This window comes from Carassius auratus, chromosome 45, assembly GCF_003368295.1.
Source record: "Carassius auratus strain Wakin chromosome 45, ASM336829v1, whole genome shotgun sequence".
NCBI lineage: Eukaryota > Metazoa > Chordata > Actinopteri > Cypriniformes > Cyprinidae > Carassius > Carassius auratus.
The window spans coordinates 2,586,505-2,602,247 of NC_039287.1; the positions used below are offsets into that span (position 1 = coordinate 2,586,505).

Below are 15,743 nucleotides of genomic sequence, written 5' to 3' on the forward strand. Positions count from 1 at the left end.
ACATAAATCAATGACATCTTAATTAGGTACTTTTGTTTAATGACCTGAAATTGTAGCAAAAAATGACAGTGTTCTAACAACAGTTATCATTAATGAATGAAAATGGACAGAGAACATGAATAAATACATAAAACACACTGTCCATCATTTTGGTGAGATAAAGTGGTGATTTCTCTCTGAGATGGTGAGGTTGTAGGATGTGATACATCTGTAACAGAGCTGCACACACTTATCAGAAACTACAAAGAGATAAGAACACGTTTGATTGGAAACCAGTTACAATTTTTAAAGTTAAATTTGTTTTTAAATTTAAGAATGTGGAGCTTTGACAGTTACGGATTTGAAAAACAAAAGGGCGGGAATGTGTAAATGGTTAAAATAAAACCGCATAAAATGGTTTTTTAGAATGCTATTGTTCAATTAAATCCACTACTTCATGTAAAGAACCTTTAAAGAACAATATTTTGCTATTTTTCATATTTTCAGTGCACAGTACAAGCTTACATAATTCAAGAGTTGACATTTTAGATACAAATGGCTAAAATAGTTTGTTATTCTAAAAGTCAGATAAGTCTTTATCTTAGCATTTTTCATTTATGAATAAAATAAATAGAGCAACTTATTTGGTGATAAATGTTCAATCATAAATGTGTATATAGAGAAGACATGACATGGCATAATAGACAAGAGTACCTAGGGACTTCAGATAACAGACTTCAGTTCAGATGAAGATGCATTTTTCAAGTAAGCCAGCCAACATGTATGTAACATTAGGTATGCAACCATTTACTGATCTGGATAGCAGGAAAAAGTACAACTTTAACAATTTATTTTTTTTTAAATAAGTAACATGATCATAGGATACATGCCATTCATATTTGTATAATTTACATTTTAGCAACAAAACATGAATAAAGAGTACACATAGCTTATTCAAGTTAAATCGTTTTAAAAGACACTCAAATGTAAAACCAAAGTGTGTGTGTGTGTGTGTGTGTGTGTGTGTGTTAATAGGCGTGACAGAAGAAGCGAACCTTGTGCCGAAAGAAGAAATCACGTGACCAAAGACAACCGTAGCCTCACTTTCTGTCCTGTCACGTGGGGCGCGCTTCACCTTACCTTTCACAATCTTTTGGCAGCTTTTTTTGTTTACATTTTCGACACTCCCGAGGCTTGGAATCTTTTCCCCGGAGCAGTCAGAGGAAACTCTGAGGCTGCGTCACAATTAAAATAGTCTAAAAAGGTATGCATGCTTTTTTTTTTTTTTTTTTGAAAAAGAACAAACTTTGTGCGTGGGCGCCTTATACATCAAACTTTTTTGTATTATTATTGCAGTGAATATACATATAGATAAATACACAATTACATCTCGAATCAGATTACATCAACAATAGGCTAATAGATGTATAAACAATATACAAATAACCTGGGAAATAGCTAAAACACACACACACACATTTGAGAAGAGGTGGTATAAATAGATAAATAAATTTAACCGATATTTAACGCGCACACTACATGATCTGACAAAACTGCAAGACCACACACGTGGTGAAGTCTAACATCAAGCATTTCCCTTCAGCCTGTTCAAATCATGGGGTCAGGCAACCTCTTCTTGATCTCCTGAGTAGTTTTCTTCAGCATTACGCAATGATTGATTTGCATAGTGTAAGTAACTACGCAAGAAGCACCACTTATCTGTCCAGGACATTATGAAGTCTAATGTCAAGCATGTCCCTTCACCATTATATAAATATTGATTTGCATAGTGTATCAAAGTGCTTAGGCAAGAAGCTGCACTTAGCTCAGCTGGAACTCATTAGATTAGTTTAGATTAGATTCAATGATTCATTGAAGCTAATGAAATGCAGTTTGTGCAATGGCCGTCTGAATCCAAATAAGAAGGTTGTGTGTTCAAATCATAGCTGGGTCATGAAATCTCTTTTTGATCACTTGAGTGTCAAATCTAATGACAAGCATTTCCTTTCAGCATTATACAATATAATGCTGTTATTAGTCTGGGCAATAAATCGATTTTATCGATTAACTCGAATGTCGATTTGTCCGCCGGCGCAACACTCAGGGCTCCCGTATTCCCGAATGACGGAGGCGCCAGAACTGGAGCTGATAGAATATGCGCTGGAGCACGATACTACATTTCTTCAAAAGCAGATTGTAAAGACTTTTTTATCATCCACAATCAAAAATTTTGCGATATCGCACACCCCTAGTTTATAGTTTATTATACCAAAGGTATAAATGTATAAAAAGATGCCTCGTTCTATTTCTGACGAACTGTACTGTCACTATGTTCAGATAATTTGCAACTGTAGTGTGGTATCAAGTTTACACAGATTTTTAGCGCAGTGGGGTACAGCACGACAACTCTTGTGTCCGGTGTAGACATGTTTAGACAGTGTCTGCTCTATTTACTGTCATAGAGATTAGATATTTATATATGTTGATTGGCAACCTAGCCTGTTAATAGGATAGGTTGGGAGTAAGAGGGGGCGGGACTAAGATCTGGTAGCTAGAGACATGTTAAAAACGGTGTCTGTTAAGACTGTGTCTGTCTGTTCCAAGCTGTTGAATAAATAAGTTCTTAGCAACAAAGTCGTTGTAAGTAAGACTTATTTGAGATGGTGTCAGAAGTTGTGGAGTAGTAGAAATGCCTATATTTGCTCCACCCACGAACTTCACCTTTGATAGACCTCAAGAATGGGCCGCATGGCGACAGCGCTTCACGAAGTACAGGATAGCCTCAAAGCTCACGGAGGAGGACGGCGAGGTACAAGTGAGTACCCTTATATATGCCATGGGACCAGAGGCACAAAACATATTCAGCTCGTTCACGTTTGAGAGAGATGAGCAGAAAAAAGAATTCGACACCGTGGTGAACAAGTTTAATGACTATTTCTTTCCAAAAAAGAACATCATCCACGAAAGGGCGTGCTTTTACCAACGCCTACAGAGGCTGGGGGAAAAGGCAGAGATGTTCATCCGTGCCCTCTACGAATTAGCAGAGAGTTGTGAGTTTGGTGCTCAGAAAACAGAGAACATAAGAGTTAAGCTCGTGGTTGGCATCTGAGATAAAGAGCTCTCAAGAAAGTTACAGCTGATGGCAGATCTTACCTTAGACACGGCGGGGCTGATGGTGAGGCAGGCGGAGGACATCGCCCAGCAGGTGAGCCAACAGGAGGAAGGTGCACCAAGCAGTGTGTTCAGGAGGTTACACGCAGACGACCTGAAAGGAAAGGAAGATGGGATGAAAAGAAGTCCGCGAGAGGAAAAAATGATAGAATGGTCGGTGGCGGCAGGTGCGGAAAGTGTGGAAAAACTGAACATCACAACAAGGAAAAATGTCCCGCAGCAGAAACCGAGTGTCAAAAATGTAAAAAGAAAGGACACTGGGAGCGTATGTGTTACTCAAGGACAGTTAATGAGGTAATAAGAGGTACACACAAAAGTCAAGGGATGACGATTCATATTACCTGGGAACGGTAAGCAAAACTGGGGCTGACGACACAGAGAACTGGTTTGTGAAATTGAACGTGCAGGGCTCGCGAGTAAAATTTAAAATTGATACCGGAGCTGACGTGACCGTTATGAATTAAGAGACTTTTAACTCGCTTGGAAGTAAAGTGAAGCTGAGTCAGACACAGGAGAAATATGACAGCCCAGGTGGAAGGATAAATTGCTTGGGACAATTTGAAATGACCACGGAGTACAAGGATAAAAAGTTCAAGTTCACAATTCACGTCATGGAGGGCGACACGGTGAACAATTTGCTAAGCAGAGAACAAGCAGTAGAGATGGGCTTAGTTAAAAGAATCGAGCAGGTCAGCGCAGCATTCGGTGAACAGGGAAAAATGAGAACCGAACCAGCTAAAATAAATCTAAAAGAGAATGTAGAGCCATACGCAGTCCACACCACGAGGAGAGTGCCATTACCATTACTTCCCAAAGGTAAGGACAAGCTCGAACGAATGGAGGAGAACGGAGTAATTGAAAAGATAACACAACCCACGGACTGGTGCGCGCCGATGGTACCAGTGATGAAACCTAACGGGAAAGTGCGCATCTGCGTAGACCAGAAAAAACTAAACGTAAATGTGAAAAGAGAACGGTTCATCCTACCCACAACTGATGAAATTCTTGCCAAACTCGCCGGGTACAAAATATTTTAATCTCTGGATGCCGCAAGCGGCTTTTGGCATATTCCCCTACATAGTGAGAGCAGTCTTCTCACTACGTTCATAACGCCGTTCGCCAGATATTGTTTACCATTCGGCATTATCATAGCGCCAGAAATATTCCAGCGCAAAATGAACTAACTACTAGGAGGCTTAGAGGGAGTTGCAGTCTACATGGACGATCTAATAGTTCACGGCGAGACCCGAGAACAGCACGACGAGCATCTGAGGCGCGTTCTGGAGAGGATCGAACGTGCAGGGCTCAAGCTCAACAAAGAGAAGTGTATCTTCAGACAGAAGGAGCTTTATTTCCTGGGGCACGTCATAGACGAGAGAGGAGTCAGGCCTGACCCGGGGAAAGTAAGGGCTATCTCAGAGCTGCAGGCCCCTCGAAATGTAAGTGAACTGAAACTGGTCCTTGGGATGATAAACTACATGGGACACTACATTCCAGACTTGGCAACAGTGGGCGGCGGAGACAGCTGGAAGCTGGTGGCATATTGTTCGAGGAGGATAAATGAGGCAGAAACCAGGTATGCGCAAATTGAAAAAGAATGGCTGGCTGGGGTTTGGGCGTGCGAGAGATTCGAGAAATATCTCATAGGCCTGGACAGATTTCGCCTTATTACAGAGCACCAGCCCCTCGTACCATTGATTAATAAAAAAGACTTGGATGTGGTAGCAATACGCTGTCAAAGACATTTAATAAGAATAATGCGATTCACAGTGACCGAATACGCACCTGGGAAGACACTGGTAGTAGCCGATGCGCTGTTGAGAAGTCCAATAGGCGACGATACAGCGAGCAGACCTACAGCGAACCAGATAGTCTGTTACGCTGATGCAGTTAAAGCCGCAAATTCATCCGTATGGTGGCCTGGTATATCATCGGATATAAATAACAAAATTGACTTGTGTATGTTCTGTCATGAAAACAGGAAAACGCTGTCCAAGTAGCCAAACGCATCCTCAGACAGGACGACCCGCTCCTCGCTTTGATGTGTTACCGCGCAACACCACACCCATCTACAAGGGCAAGCCCTGCTGAATTGTTGATGGGCAGGAAAATTTGTACGACGCTGCCTACATTGAAGAAAAACCTGCAGTCAAAGTGGCCAAATAGACTGTTGGTGAGAGAAAGAGACGCTTTGGCTAAAACACAACAAGCCTTCTACTTTAATCGGAGACACGGGGTGCGTGACTTACCTGAGTTGAAGCCAGGTGACGGGTGCTGATGAAACTGGACGGGGAAAAGTCGTGTAAAGGTCCAGTGCAGGTCAGAGCGCAGGAGAGTGCACCGCGCTCGGTCGTGGTGCAGGCTCCGAAGGGAGAAGGTGAGATGAGGCGGAACCGCAGACATTTACAGAAATTGCCTGCGGACTGTTTAAAGGCTGATAACAATTGTGAAACAACAGCGAAGAGTCCGCAGAAGCTTGGAAAGCTGCACATCAGCAACACGGATCAGCCAGTGTCGCAGACACCGAGTGAAACACAAGGAGTGACTGTGGCCAGGTCCGGCAGAGTAATAAAACCAACTGTTAGACTGAATTTATAGTTAAGAGTAAATTGAAAATCTGAGCACATTATTGTATAGTGGATGTGAGTTAAGCATCTTAAATGAATGCGACGTTAAATGTTTACTGATACATGGGAAACTGTTAAATGTTAAAATGTTCATTATAGTTAAAATGAATATGATCAAGTGCTAGTTAGATAAATAATTACGGTTACAATAACGGGTTTCTGTAGGAAAAGTTAAAGGGGGAGGTGTCATAGAGAGTAGATATTTATATTGATTGGCAACCTAGCCTGATAATAGGATAGGTTGGGAGTAAGAGGGGGCGGGACTAAGATCCGGTAGCTAGAGACATTTGAAGACGATGTCTGTTAAGACTGTGTCTGTCTGTTCCAAGCTGTTCCATAAATAAGTTCTAAGCAACAAAGTCGTTGTAAGTAAGACTTATTTGACATTTACAAATAATTTTTATAAAAAATTATAATAAATAAATAAACCAGTGGCATTACAAGATGGAAATATAGACTGGAAAATATATGAAATCAACATCCATACATATGTGTTGTCCTATTTCTGCGGTAGGCAAATTGGTGTGGGTCCAATGTGGGTGGGAGGCAGTCTTTGGGGTGTGCTACGACCAGTCGCTCGAAGCACTTCATAATGATGGGTGTGAGTGCTACGGGGCGATAGTCATTCAGGCACATCGGGGAGAAGTGTCTCGGTACTGGCACAATGGATGTAGACTTGAAACATGCTGGCACAGTTGCTTGGGTGAGGGACAGGTTGAAAATGTCTGTGAAGACCCCTGCAAGCTGCTCTGCACATGTCCTAAGCACACGTCCAGGAATGCCGTCGCCGTTTATCCGGCTCAATGCAGTGTGGACATCTGTGGAGGTGAGTTTGAGGGGTAGGTGCTCTGCTGAGTGTGTGATTTTGGTGGCCGTCTCCTGTCTTAGGGTTAGGTCTTAGCTTGTTAAAGGAAGGAGACGTCTGTGATTGTTGGAGTAGAGTTGCTTGACTTGTAGTCACTGATGACCTGGATGCCCTGCCACATGCGTCCGAGGTCAGGGTTGGAAAAGTGTTCCTCTACCTTCAGCTTGTAGCAGTACTTGGCCTTTTTAATGGTGGCATGTATAACACCAAATCAGAAGGTTATGTGTTCAATCTAATGTAAGACATGTTCCTTTTGTTGTGCATTATGATTCATTTGCATCTTGACCATTGGACTTTTTTTAACTGGCAACAAATGTATCTGATACTTCGTAGCCATTTTCACAGCCGTTTCCCATTTTACACTTGATCTGCATTTTTTCAGTGCCCATATTAACAGATAATAGCATTTACACTGCATTCAGATACGGTCTGGTAATGCTTTGCAGGAGTGTTGTGGATGCACAAGTCTAACAATCAGTTCCACACAGGTGTTTTTTTGCTGTGTTGTATGTAGTAGCTGAATTAAACTGCATTGTACACTGCATTGTTCATTGTCAAAATTAACAACAATAATTCACCTATCTGTATACCGCTGTTTTCACTGTCCTAAAAACTTGCTGATGACTTCCTTGTTCTGTAAAGTCCCTCCTTCAGAAATACGTAACGAGTTCTGATTGGGTCAGAGGTTCCTGTGTTGTGATTCGACAGCAGCTGAGAGCAGGCTGCCCTCCTGGAAACGTGATTGGAGTAGTTTTGAGAAGCAAGTGTGCAGGAGCATGTGCTGGAGATGTGTTTATAATCACATGAGAGTTTTTACTGACGAGATGCGCATGAAAATCACATTCATTTTTTGCACAGCCCTAACATCTAGTTAACAAAGCTAAACAGTGTTGTCCTTTGTGTAATAAGTTACAGAAACTGTTAAACGCACCAACTTAAATAATAAAATACACTTACCGGTTGTGGTTCCCCATCATGAAACAAAAATATATTGCAGTATATTGGAAAATATAATGTAATATATTAGGCATATATTCTTTTATATATATTTATGTTTTCCAATATATTGCAATATATTGAAAGCGGCAATCATTTGTATATTTTGCAATATATTATATAATATATGTATCATCAATATATTATTAAATGTATTCAAATATATAAAATATTAGAAAATAAAAAGGGAAAATAATGTATTACAATATATTTTAAGAAATATATTGGTAAATATATTTTCCTTTCTTAAGGGCCATAAACAACACCTTCTCCAGACAAAGAGGGAACTCCTCCGCCGCTTTTTTAGGGGAAGTCGTGGCCTAATGGTTAGAGGGTTGGACTCCCAATCAAAGGGTTGTGGGTTTTAGTCTCGGGCTGGACAGAATTGTGGGTGGGGGGAGTGCATGAACAGTTCTCTCTCCACCTTCAATCCCATGACTTAGGTGCCCTTGAGCAAGGCATCGAACCCCCAACTGCTCCCAGGGCGCCGCAGCATAAATGATGAACACTGCTCCGGGTGTGTGCTCACAGTGTGTGTGTGTGTGTTCACTGCTCTGTGTGTGTGCATTTCGGATGGGTTAAATGCAGAGCACAAATTCTGAGTATGGGTCACCATACTTGGGTGAATGTCACTTCACTTTCAAGAATAATCTTTGTGCGAATCTGGTGTTGTGTCGAATTTTGACCCCCTGCCAAATTATTACCCCCCTCGTTCAAATCGTAACCTGATTATCTAATCCTAACCCCTCCCCCAAACCTACCAATACTAGGGGGGTAATAATTTGGCAGGGGGTCGGCACCACCACGGCATTAAACTAATTGAGAAAGTTGTCCTCAGCAGAATGTGCTGCACATAGTTTTACATGTGGAATATAATTTTCCGGAACCGATTTAAACATAAATTGTAATCATTGATCTCCAAGTACAGCGTCCCTGGGAAGCCCAAACAATGATGATTAGACTCAGAGATGAAAATAACAGCGTTTCAACAACATGTTGAACACAAACGCAGCTCTTACTCTTCTCCGTCGGAGCGCAACAAGGCCACGCCCCCTTTTTGTGAATTCAGTGGGAGGAGGTTAGTCAAAAAACTGTTTTAGTGACGTCATTACTGCAGGAACTAGAGGGATGTAGTCCAAACAGGTCATTTTTTGTAGGTGAATTCTGTTAAAGCTTCGGTAGGGAACTTTTGACGCTCTAGCGGTTAATAAACAGAACTGCTTGCGTCTTGCGGAAGAACATCGTAGCCGGAACTACTTCTCTCTGTTTATGTCTATGAAGAATCACAAAGGTACTGGGTTACTCCGCCGCGGTACCCCCGAAGCAATCTAAAATAGTCCGAATATAAACACTTATTATAGGTGCACCCTAGTGATTCAGGACAAGCCAAAAACACGGTTTGGAAAATGGATTCATGGTGTACTCGCTTATTATATACATTTTTCTACATTTTGAACACAAACAAAGTTACGGACCGCAGCTCTGATTGGTTGTTTCTTACCGGGAGCGATGGAGTTTCTGCAAATGGCAATAGGACACTGGGAGGAGCCAGAGGAGCTTGATCTTTTCACAGATTATCTGTCTCATATTCTACTGTCAGGACATAATGACAGGTTTAACAAATATGTAAAAAATATATATTTACAAAAGTTACCTACTGCAGCTTAAATTAGCTCAAATATCTCGCTTGGCATTGAACTTTGAGCTTTAGATTTTTTACAGATATTATTTATACTCTAACAACAACATTACACACTAACTAAAGTTTAAAACAGGGAATCACGAAGAAGGGGACCTTTAAATGGGAAAAGCAATTTTTAATTTGAATGCTGACATTAAGTCCTATTTAAAAGCACTTTGATGTTTATGTAATTATATTTAATATAAATTTAAACTACAAGTGTCTGAATTCACTTTTGGCAATGAGTAAGCCTACTATTTAGCTAAAGCTTTTTTCTTTTTCAGAAGGGCAAATAGAAAAGTCTTAATTTGTAATTAATCTCACACATACATAGAAATTTTATATTTGTTTTAAAAAATAAAACCACAAAAAGGGTTAAGTTTGGTTTGGTTAGAAGCCAATCTATATTAAAAATAATTCAAACAGTAAATCGACTCATTTCTTAATGTTTAAGAATGTGTGCTTTTTAAATTTCTTACATTTTTCATTGATTTTGATTGCTTCCATTGGCCTCATTTGAAAATCGCTTTGGATAAAAGACTGAATGCTAATTGACTGAATGTAAATGTAAATGTGATGTAAATCCTTCCTGAGACTGAGGTGCTGTGTGTGGCTCAGTCCGGTCGTACTATTATGTAAAAAGGGGAAATTGTGCAACGCTTCCGGTCGGAGACCAGATTTCTCAGGTGTGTTATGTCCATCTCTGCCCGATCTTGAATGAGATGCCCATTTTTTTGATCTTAAATAAACTTTTTCTGATCCTAAAATAAAGTAAACTCCAGTGAATCCCACAGTGTCCCTGTGGCTGTGGAACACCCCCCTCTGGTTCCCAGCTCAGGTGGTGCGGTCGGGTTTGGAGCAGGAAGTGGGAAGACTGTGGCCAGGAAAGCTGACGACTTTTTTTTCTTTATAATTATTATCACATTCTCTATACGCGTTTTTTTAAAAGAATACTTGCATTAAGGAAGGCATCGAAGTACACTGTAAGTGTAAAGAGGTGTTTTTACATGTGTAAACGGGCGGGTCATTATTTCCGCTTTATTTGCATGCTTAGGTTTGTGCAGATCAGATTTAAGTGAGCTCTAGTCTGTGTATTAAATCAGTTCATCTGCTTCGTCTGCGTGGAAGTATCGCGTGACATCTTCATTCACACATTACAATAATTAACATTAATTCAGCAGTAAAGATATCTGTGGAGATGACTAACTTAACTAACGTTAGTTCCTCCGCCAACCGACGGATTTGTGGTTAACGTTAACTGAGTGCCCCAGCTAGGCGTCTTCCTCACAGTGCGAGGTCACAACTGAACTGACACCCTAGATAGTGAGCGAGCGAGTGTGAATCTGTTCTGCTGTGAGATCTGGTGCTCAGAGTCTCTCTCTCTCTCTCTCTGTGTGTCTCTCTCTCTGTCTCTCTCTCTGTGTCTCCCTCTCTCTGTCTGTCTCTCTCTCTCTGTCTCTCTCTCTCTGTGTCTCTCTCTCTCTCTCTGTGGTCAGGTCATGTGGAAGGCAGCCGCTGGTCAGTCCGTCTCTGTGTCCGTGGATGATGGAGGAGATGATTGGGAGACCGACCCAGACTTTGAGGTGACAGACTCTCTCTGATAACTGTGCATCACTTCTCAAGTGTTTTTCTCTGATGGCTCTCTTTTTTCCTCCCAATACAGAATGATGTGTCTGAGAAGGAGCAGCGCTGGGGTGCCAAGACTGTGGCCGGCTCCGGACATCAGGAGCACATCAAGTTAGTCAAACTTCTATAATATAAACTAATATATACACACACACACACACACACACACACAGGTGCTGGTCATATAATTAGAATATCTAAGGAATATTTTTTGGAATGTGATACTTCAGTGTATTTGATGTGTTAAATTGATGAAGTGATAACAAACTTTTACTGTTAGAAATAAATGCTGTTCTTTTAGCTTTATTCATATTATTCAAAAGTAAAATATATTCATCAGCACAACTGTGTTCAACACTGATAATAATCAGAAATGTTTCTTGAGCAGTAAATCATCATATTATTCTGATTTCTGAAGATCATGTGACACTGAAGACTGGAGGAATGATGCTGAAAATACAGAAATGCATTACACTTTAACACAGATTCACACTGTTTTAAATTACAATAATATTTCACTATATTGATATGTATTTCTGATCAAAAAAATGCAGTCTTGATGAGCAGAAGAGACTTCTTTAAGTCTCTTCTGCTCATCAAGACTGCATTTATTTGATCAGAAATACATATTACAATATATTAAAATCTTACTGTTCCCAAACTTTTGAACAGCAGTGTATATATACACCTACATTTGTTTATACATATGTTTGAAAATAGGGCAAATAAAGTCATATTAAGGAAACAGATTTCTGATGAGAGATTTATCATATCACTAGTTAGTAATTACCAGTAGTTTTTTGATTTTAGATTTTGATTTTTGGTCTAATTTGAATCTGAAGAATAAGAGTAATAAACTCTTGAGCTCTTGAACCTGAGCATCTCTGATATTAATTTCTCAGTATTCATAAGCTGCGTGAGCGAGTGTCGTCTGAACACACAGAGCTGAAGCAGAAGGAGCTGGAGCACATGCCCAAGGCGTCGCACGGGTACGGAGGAAAGTTTGGGCTGCAGCAGGACCGCATGGACAAGGCAAGAGGCTTCGCTCTTCTGATGCACTTCTCTGACGCAGCGGTGTGCCTTCATTCATCAGAACTGACGTGTGTGTGTGTGTGTGTGTGTGTGCAGTCGGCTGTGGGACACGAGTATCAGAGCAAGCTCTCCAAACACTGCTCCCAGACGGACACCTCCAAGGGCTTCGGAGGTAAATTCGGCGTGGAAGCGGACCGTGTTGACCAGGTGAGTCTCAGATCTTCAGAGGAGTGAGTGTTTGAGCGCTCAGATTCACCGTCTGTGTCTTCCTGCAGTCTGCCGTGGGCTTCGAGTACGCTGGGAAAACAGAAAAACACGCCTCACAGAAAGGTGCTTCCCTCTCGGTGTTTGAGATCCAGTGTCCCAGTGTTGATGCTGATGCAGTAAGAGTTGTGTGGTGTTGTTTCAGACTACGCCGCGGGGTTCGGCGGCCGATACGGGGTGCAGGAGGACCGTGTGGACCGCAGCGCCGTCGGCTTCGATTATCAGGGAAAAACAGAGAAGCACGAGTCACAGAAAGGTGTGCTTTCCTCTCCTGACAGACGGCTCTGGACGTATGCTTGTGTTATTAAAGCTTTCTGCTGCTTCAATCTACAGATTACGCTAAAGGCTTCGGAGGCAAATTCGGAGTGGAGACGGATAAAGTGGACAAGAGCGCCGTGGGCTTCGAGTACCAGGGAAAGACTGAGAAACACGAGTCTCAGAAAGGTTTGTGTCACATACAACAGAACAGATGATACTGCTGATGGTAGTGTTGACTCTGTGTGCTGTATCTGGTGTGTGTCAGACTATGTGAAGGGCTTCGGAGGGAAGTTTGGCGTTCAGACGGACCGTCAGGATAAGTCTGCGGTGGGATGGGATCATCAAGAGAAACTGCAGCTGCACGAGTCACAGAAAGGTGTGTATGTGCAGAGACGGATCTGGAGCACTTTACAAGTAATCCTCATCCTGTAACTCTTTATTTCCTCTCTGGTGTTCTAGATTACGCTAAAGGATTCGGAGGGAAGTACGGTGTGCAGAATGACCGAATGGACAAGGTGCACTGATAAATCATTACAGTTAACACACAGATACGAGTCACTGGTGTTGATGGTTCAGTGATGTGTGTGTGTGTGTGTGTGTGGTCTTCAGAGCGCCGGCTCGTTCGAGGAAGTGCAGAAGCCCAGCGTGGCGTATCAGAAGACTCGTCCGGTGGAAGCAGGTCAGCACAAACACACACACACACACACACACACACACACACACTATCATCAAGATTCACACGCTAGAGCGCTGGACTGAAGATGTGCTGTGTTCAGCTGGCAGCGGCGCCGGAAGCATTAAAGCTCGCTTCGAGAACATGGCGAAGCAGAACGAGGAGGAGGACAGGAGGAGAGCAGAAGAAGAGCGCGCTCGACGACAGAGCAAAGAGAAGCAGGAGCAGGAGGAGGCACGCAGACACCAGCATCTGCTCGTGAGTCTGTCTCATCACTACACTCTTACATCAGAGATTAGTTTTATTGATTTGTTTACTAGTCTTTGAGTATCTGTTAATTTAGATTTTACTCCAGCACTAGTGTTGTGGTGATGTGTGTGTGCTGGACGGTCATCTGAAGTGTGTGTGGTGTTCAGGTGGAGCCCGTCAGTGAGGCGCTGGAGAACGGTGCAGACGTGTACGAGGTGGAGCCGGTCTCCACAGAACACACACATGAAGAAGCGCTGGAGGAAGACCTGTACCAGAACCCTGAGCCGGACCAGCAGAACCAGACCACAGGTGCTCACCCACCAACTCCTTCTGTCTGACCAAAAAGATGGATCCTAAGTATAAAAACGTTTGTCCAACCCTGAGCGACTCTGAGCCTGTAAAGCTATAAAGATATTCTACAGATCTCACTGGAAATGTTTATTGCTCATCAGATCTGTAAATAAAGAGAGCTATAATAGTTTCCACTATAGTACCGTCTCAAATGCACAGTGTTGCTTTACGCTCACACAAGTAATATTTCAAAACAATGATTTATTTATTTATTTATTTATTTATTTATTTTCTGTCTGTTTGACGATGTTAGTGAGATGATGAGCTCCTGATGAGATGAGTGCTTCAGTGACGTGTGTGTGTGTGTGTGTGTGTGTGTGTGTGTGTGTGTTTCAGGGCCGTATGAGTACGGGGAGGATCTTGGCATGACAGCCGTGGCGCTGTATGACTATCAGGCTGGTGAGTGAAGGATCTGAGGACTTTTGGACTAAACATTTTACAAAAACTATGAATTGAGAAGTTTGTAACATGCAATTCTAAGGAAAAAAAAGTGTATCCCACAATTTAGGATCAAAACTAAAAAAAAAAGGCAGAATGTGGGATGGAAAGTGATTTGTCTTTTGTGTTATTCTGTGGCTGAAACCGAAGAGAGTCCTGTAACGTGCCTGTGTTTGTCTGCAGCGGGTGACGACGAGATCTCCTTCGATCCGGACGACATCATCACAAACATCGAGATGATCGACGAGGGCTGGTGGAGGGGTGTGTGCCGCGGCGCGTACGGACTCTTCCCCGCCAACTACGTCGAACTCCGACAGTAGACTCGCTCTCTCCTCAGACGTCAGGCCTCGAGTTCACGCTTTCATCACTCTCTTCTTTCACTGTAACGTCTCCAGCCTTCTCCAGTCATTCTGCTTCCTTCAGCTCAACTCTCACTTCCTGTTTCACATCAGTAGGTGCGTGCGCTTTACTGGATCCAGGTGCCATTAGAGATTTAATGACACTTCTGAGAACGTTTAACTGCTCACACACACACACACACACACACTCACACACATACATCCGTGTGTGAAATAAGAGACCAAAGATCTGAGATCTTCTGGTGAGTTTTAGAGAAATGATGTCATTTGTCGTGAACACAGGTGTCTTCTTTGACTCCCAAAGCTGCGTCCGTACGAACACTTTTCATTTCCGTGTCTTAAGTTCGAGAATATGAATTAAGGAAGGCCAAAATATAATGCCATAATAGATCACTGCTATCACGTGTGTGTGTACAGGATGAACAGACTCTCCATCGCAGTGTTTGAAACCGTTTATAAGAATCCCTGTGGTGGTATTAGAAGGGTTGTGTATTAATATCAGATGTTGATGTGTTATGTGTAGTAAACTCTGTCTGTTCTTCTCTGTGTTCTGTTCATCTGACCTCGCTCTCGATGTGTCCATCTCTGTGTGAGTACAGGACATTTCTGTCTGTGACCGCTGAGTTTAATGACAATCCACACAGGTGCAGCGGAGGTAATTCTGTTTAGTGGCCTAGCAGCAACTAATGACATTATCTGTGTTGTGCAATCTTAGTTAAGTAACCTTTTCAAACACATGAAGTGCTTATCTATACTGGCTCTCTTTACCAGGCTGTTTTATAAAAATATCATTTAAGAATAAACTAATACAACTAGTATTATTAGTATTTTTTACAATCCATTATCCAGCCACACCCTCCATATTTGAGACTTTATTTGTGTTTCTCTTACAGTAGTTTTCATCGTGTGTGTGTGTGTGTGTGTGAGATGCATTGATGCACAGGAGCTCAACTCAAGCCATATTTATTTCTCTGTTTTGTTTGCCATACAAGGTGTAAATGCGCTCAAACGCGCAAATCCTACGTAATCTTACGTTTTCTTGGTCACTGCAATGAGTTACTAGTTCCATTTTAGAAGATCTTACAACAACATTAACACCGTGAACAAGTCTTTACATGAAGTAAGCAAAGTAAAGCAAAATAGGTTGAAGTCAAAGGGAAAAAATCATAGCTGA

General features: G+C 41.9%; 1 protein-coding gene across 3 annotated transcripts; it reads left to right on the forward strand.

Annotated features, from left to right (window-relative positions):
• The first annotated feature begins 10,148 nt into the window (after window positions 1–10,148).
• LOC113062887 (src substrate cortactin-like) lies at window positions 10,149–15,387 on the forward strand. 3 transcript variants are annotated; one of them, XM_026232946.1, is made up of 15 exons: window positions 10,149–10,302; window positions 10,816–10,902; window positions 10,983–11,056; window positions 11,848–11,977; window positions 12,074–12,184; window positions 12,253–12,307; window positions 12,387–12,497; window positions 12,575–12,685; window positions 12,765–12,875; window positions 12,959–13,014; window positions 13,109–13,178; window positions 13,276–13,430; window positions 13,589–13,730; window positions 14,109–14,171; window positions 14,394–15,387. In XM_026232946.1, exons 2-15 carry the CDS (start codon window positions 10,819–10,821, stop codon window positions 14,528–14,530), a joined length of 1,410 nt encoding a protein of 469 aa, XP_026088731.1. In that variant the 5' UTR covers window positions 10,149–10,302; window positions 10,816–10,818; the 3' UTR covers window positions 14,531–15,387. The 3 variants fall into 3 exon arrangements, with proteins under 3 accessions (XP_026088731.1, XP_026088730.1, XP_026088732.1); XM_026232945.1 differs by having other exon boundaries at window positions 11,848–12,184; XM_026232947.1 differs by lacking the exons at window positions 12,575–12,685; window positions 12,765–12,875.
• Window positions 15,388–15,743: the final 356 nt, after the last annotated feature.

Bases quoted from the DNA above. Each gene is read 5' to 3' on its own strand.
- LOC113062887 (XM_026232945.1), top strand. From the start codon at position 10,819: ATGTGGAAGGCAGCCGCTGGTCAGTCCGTCTCTGTGTCCGTGGATGAT. The intron at 12,185-12,252 runs GTGAGTCTCAGA...GTCTTCCTGCAG, and splicing joins AAGCGGACCGTGTTGACCAG to TCTGCCGTGGGCTTCGAGTA. The intron at 12,686-12,764 runs GTTTGTGTCACA...GGTGTGTGTCAG, and splicing joins GAAACACGAGTCTCAGAAAG to ACTATGTGAAGGGCTTCGGA.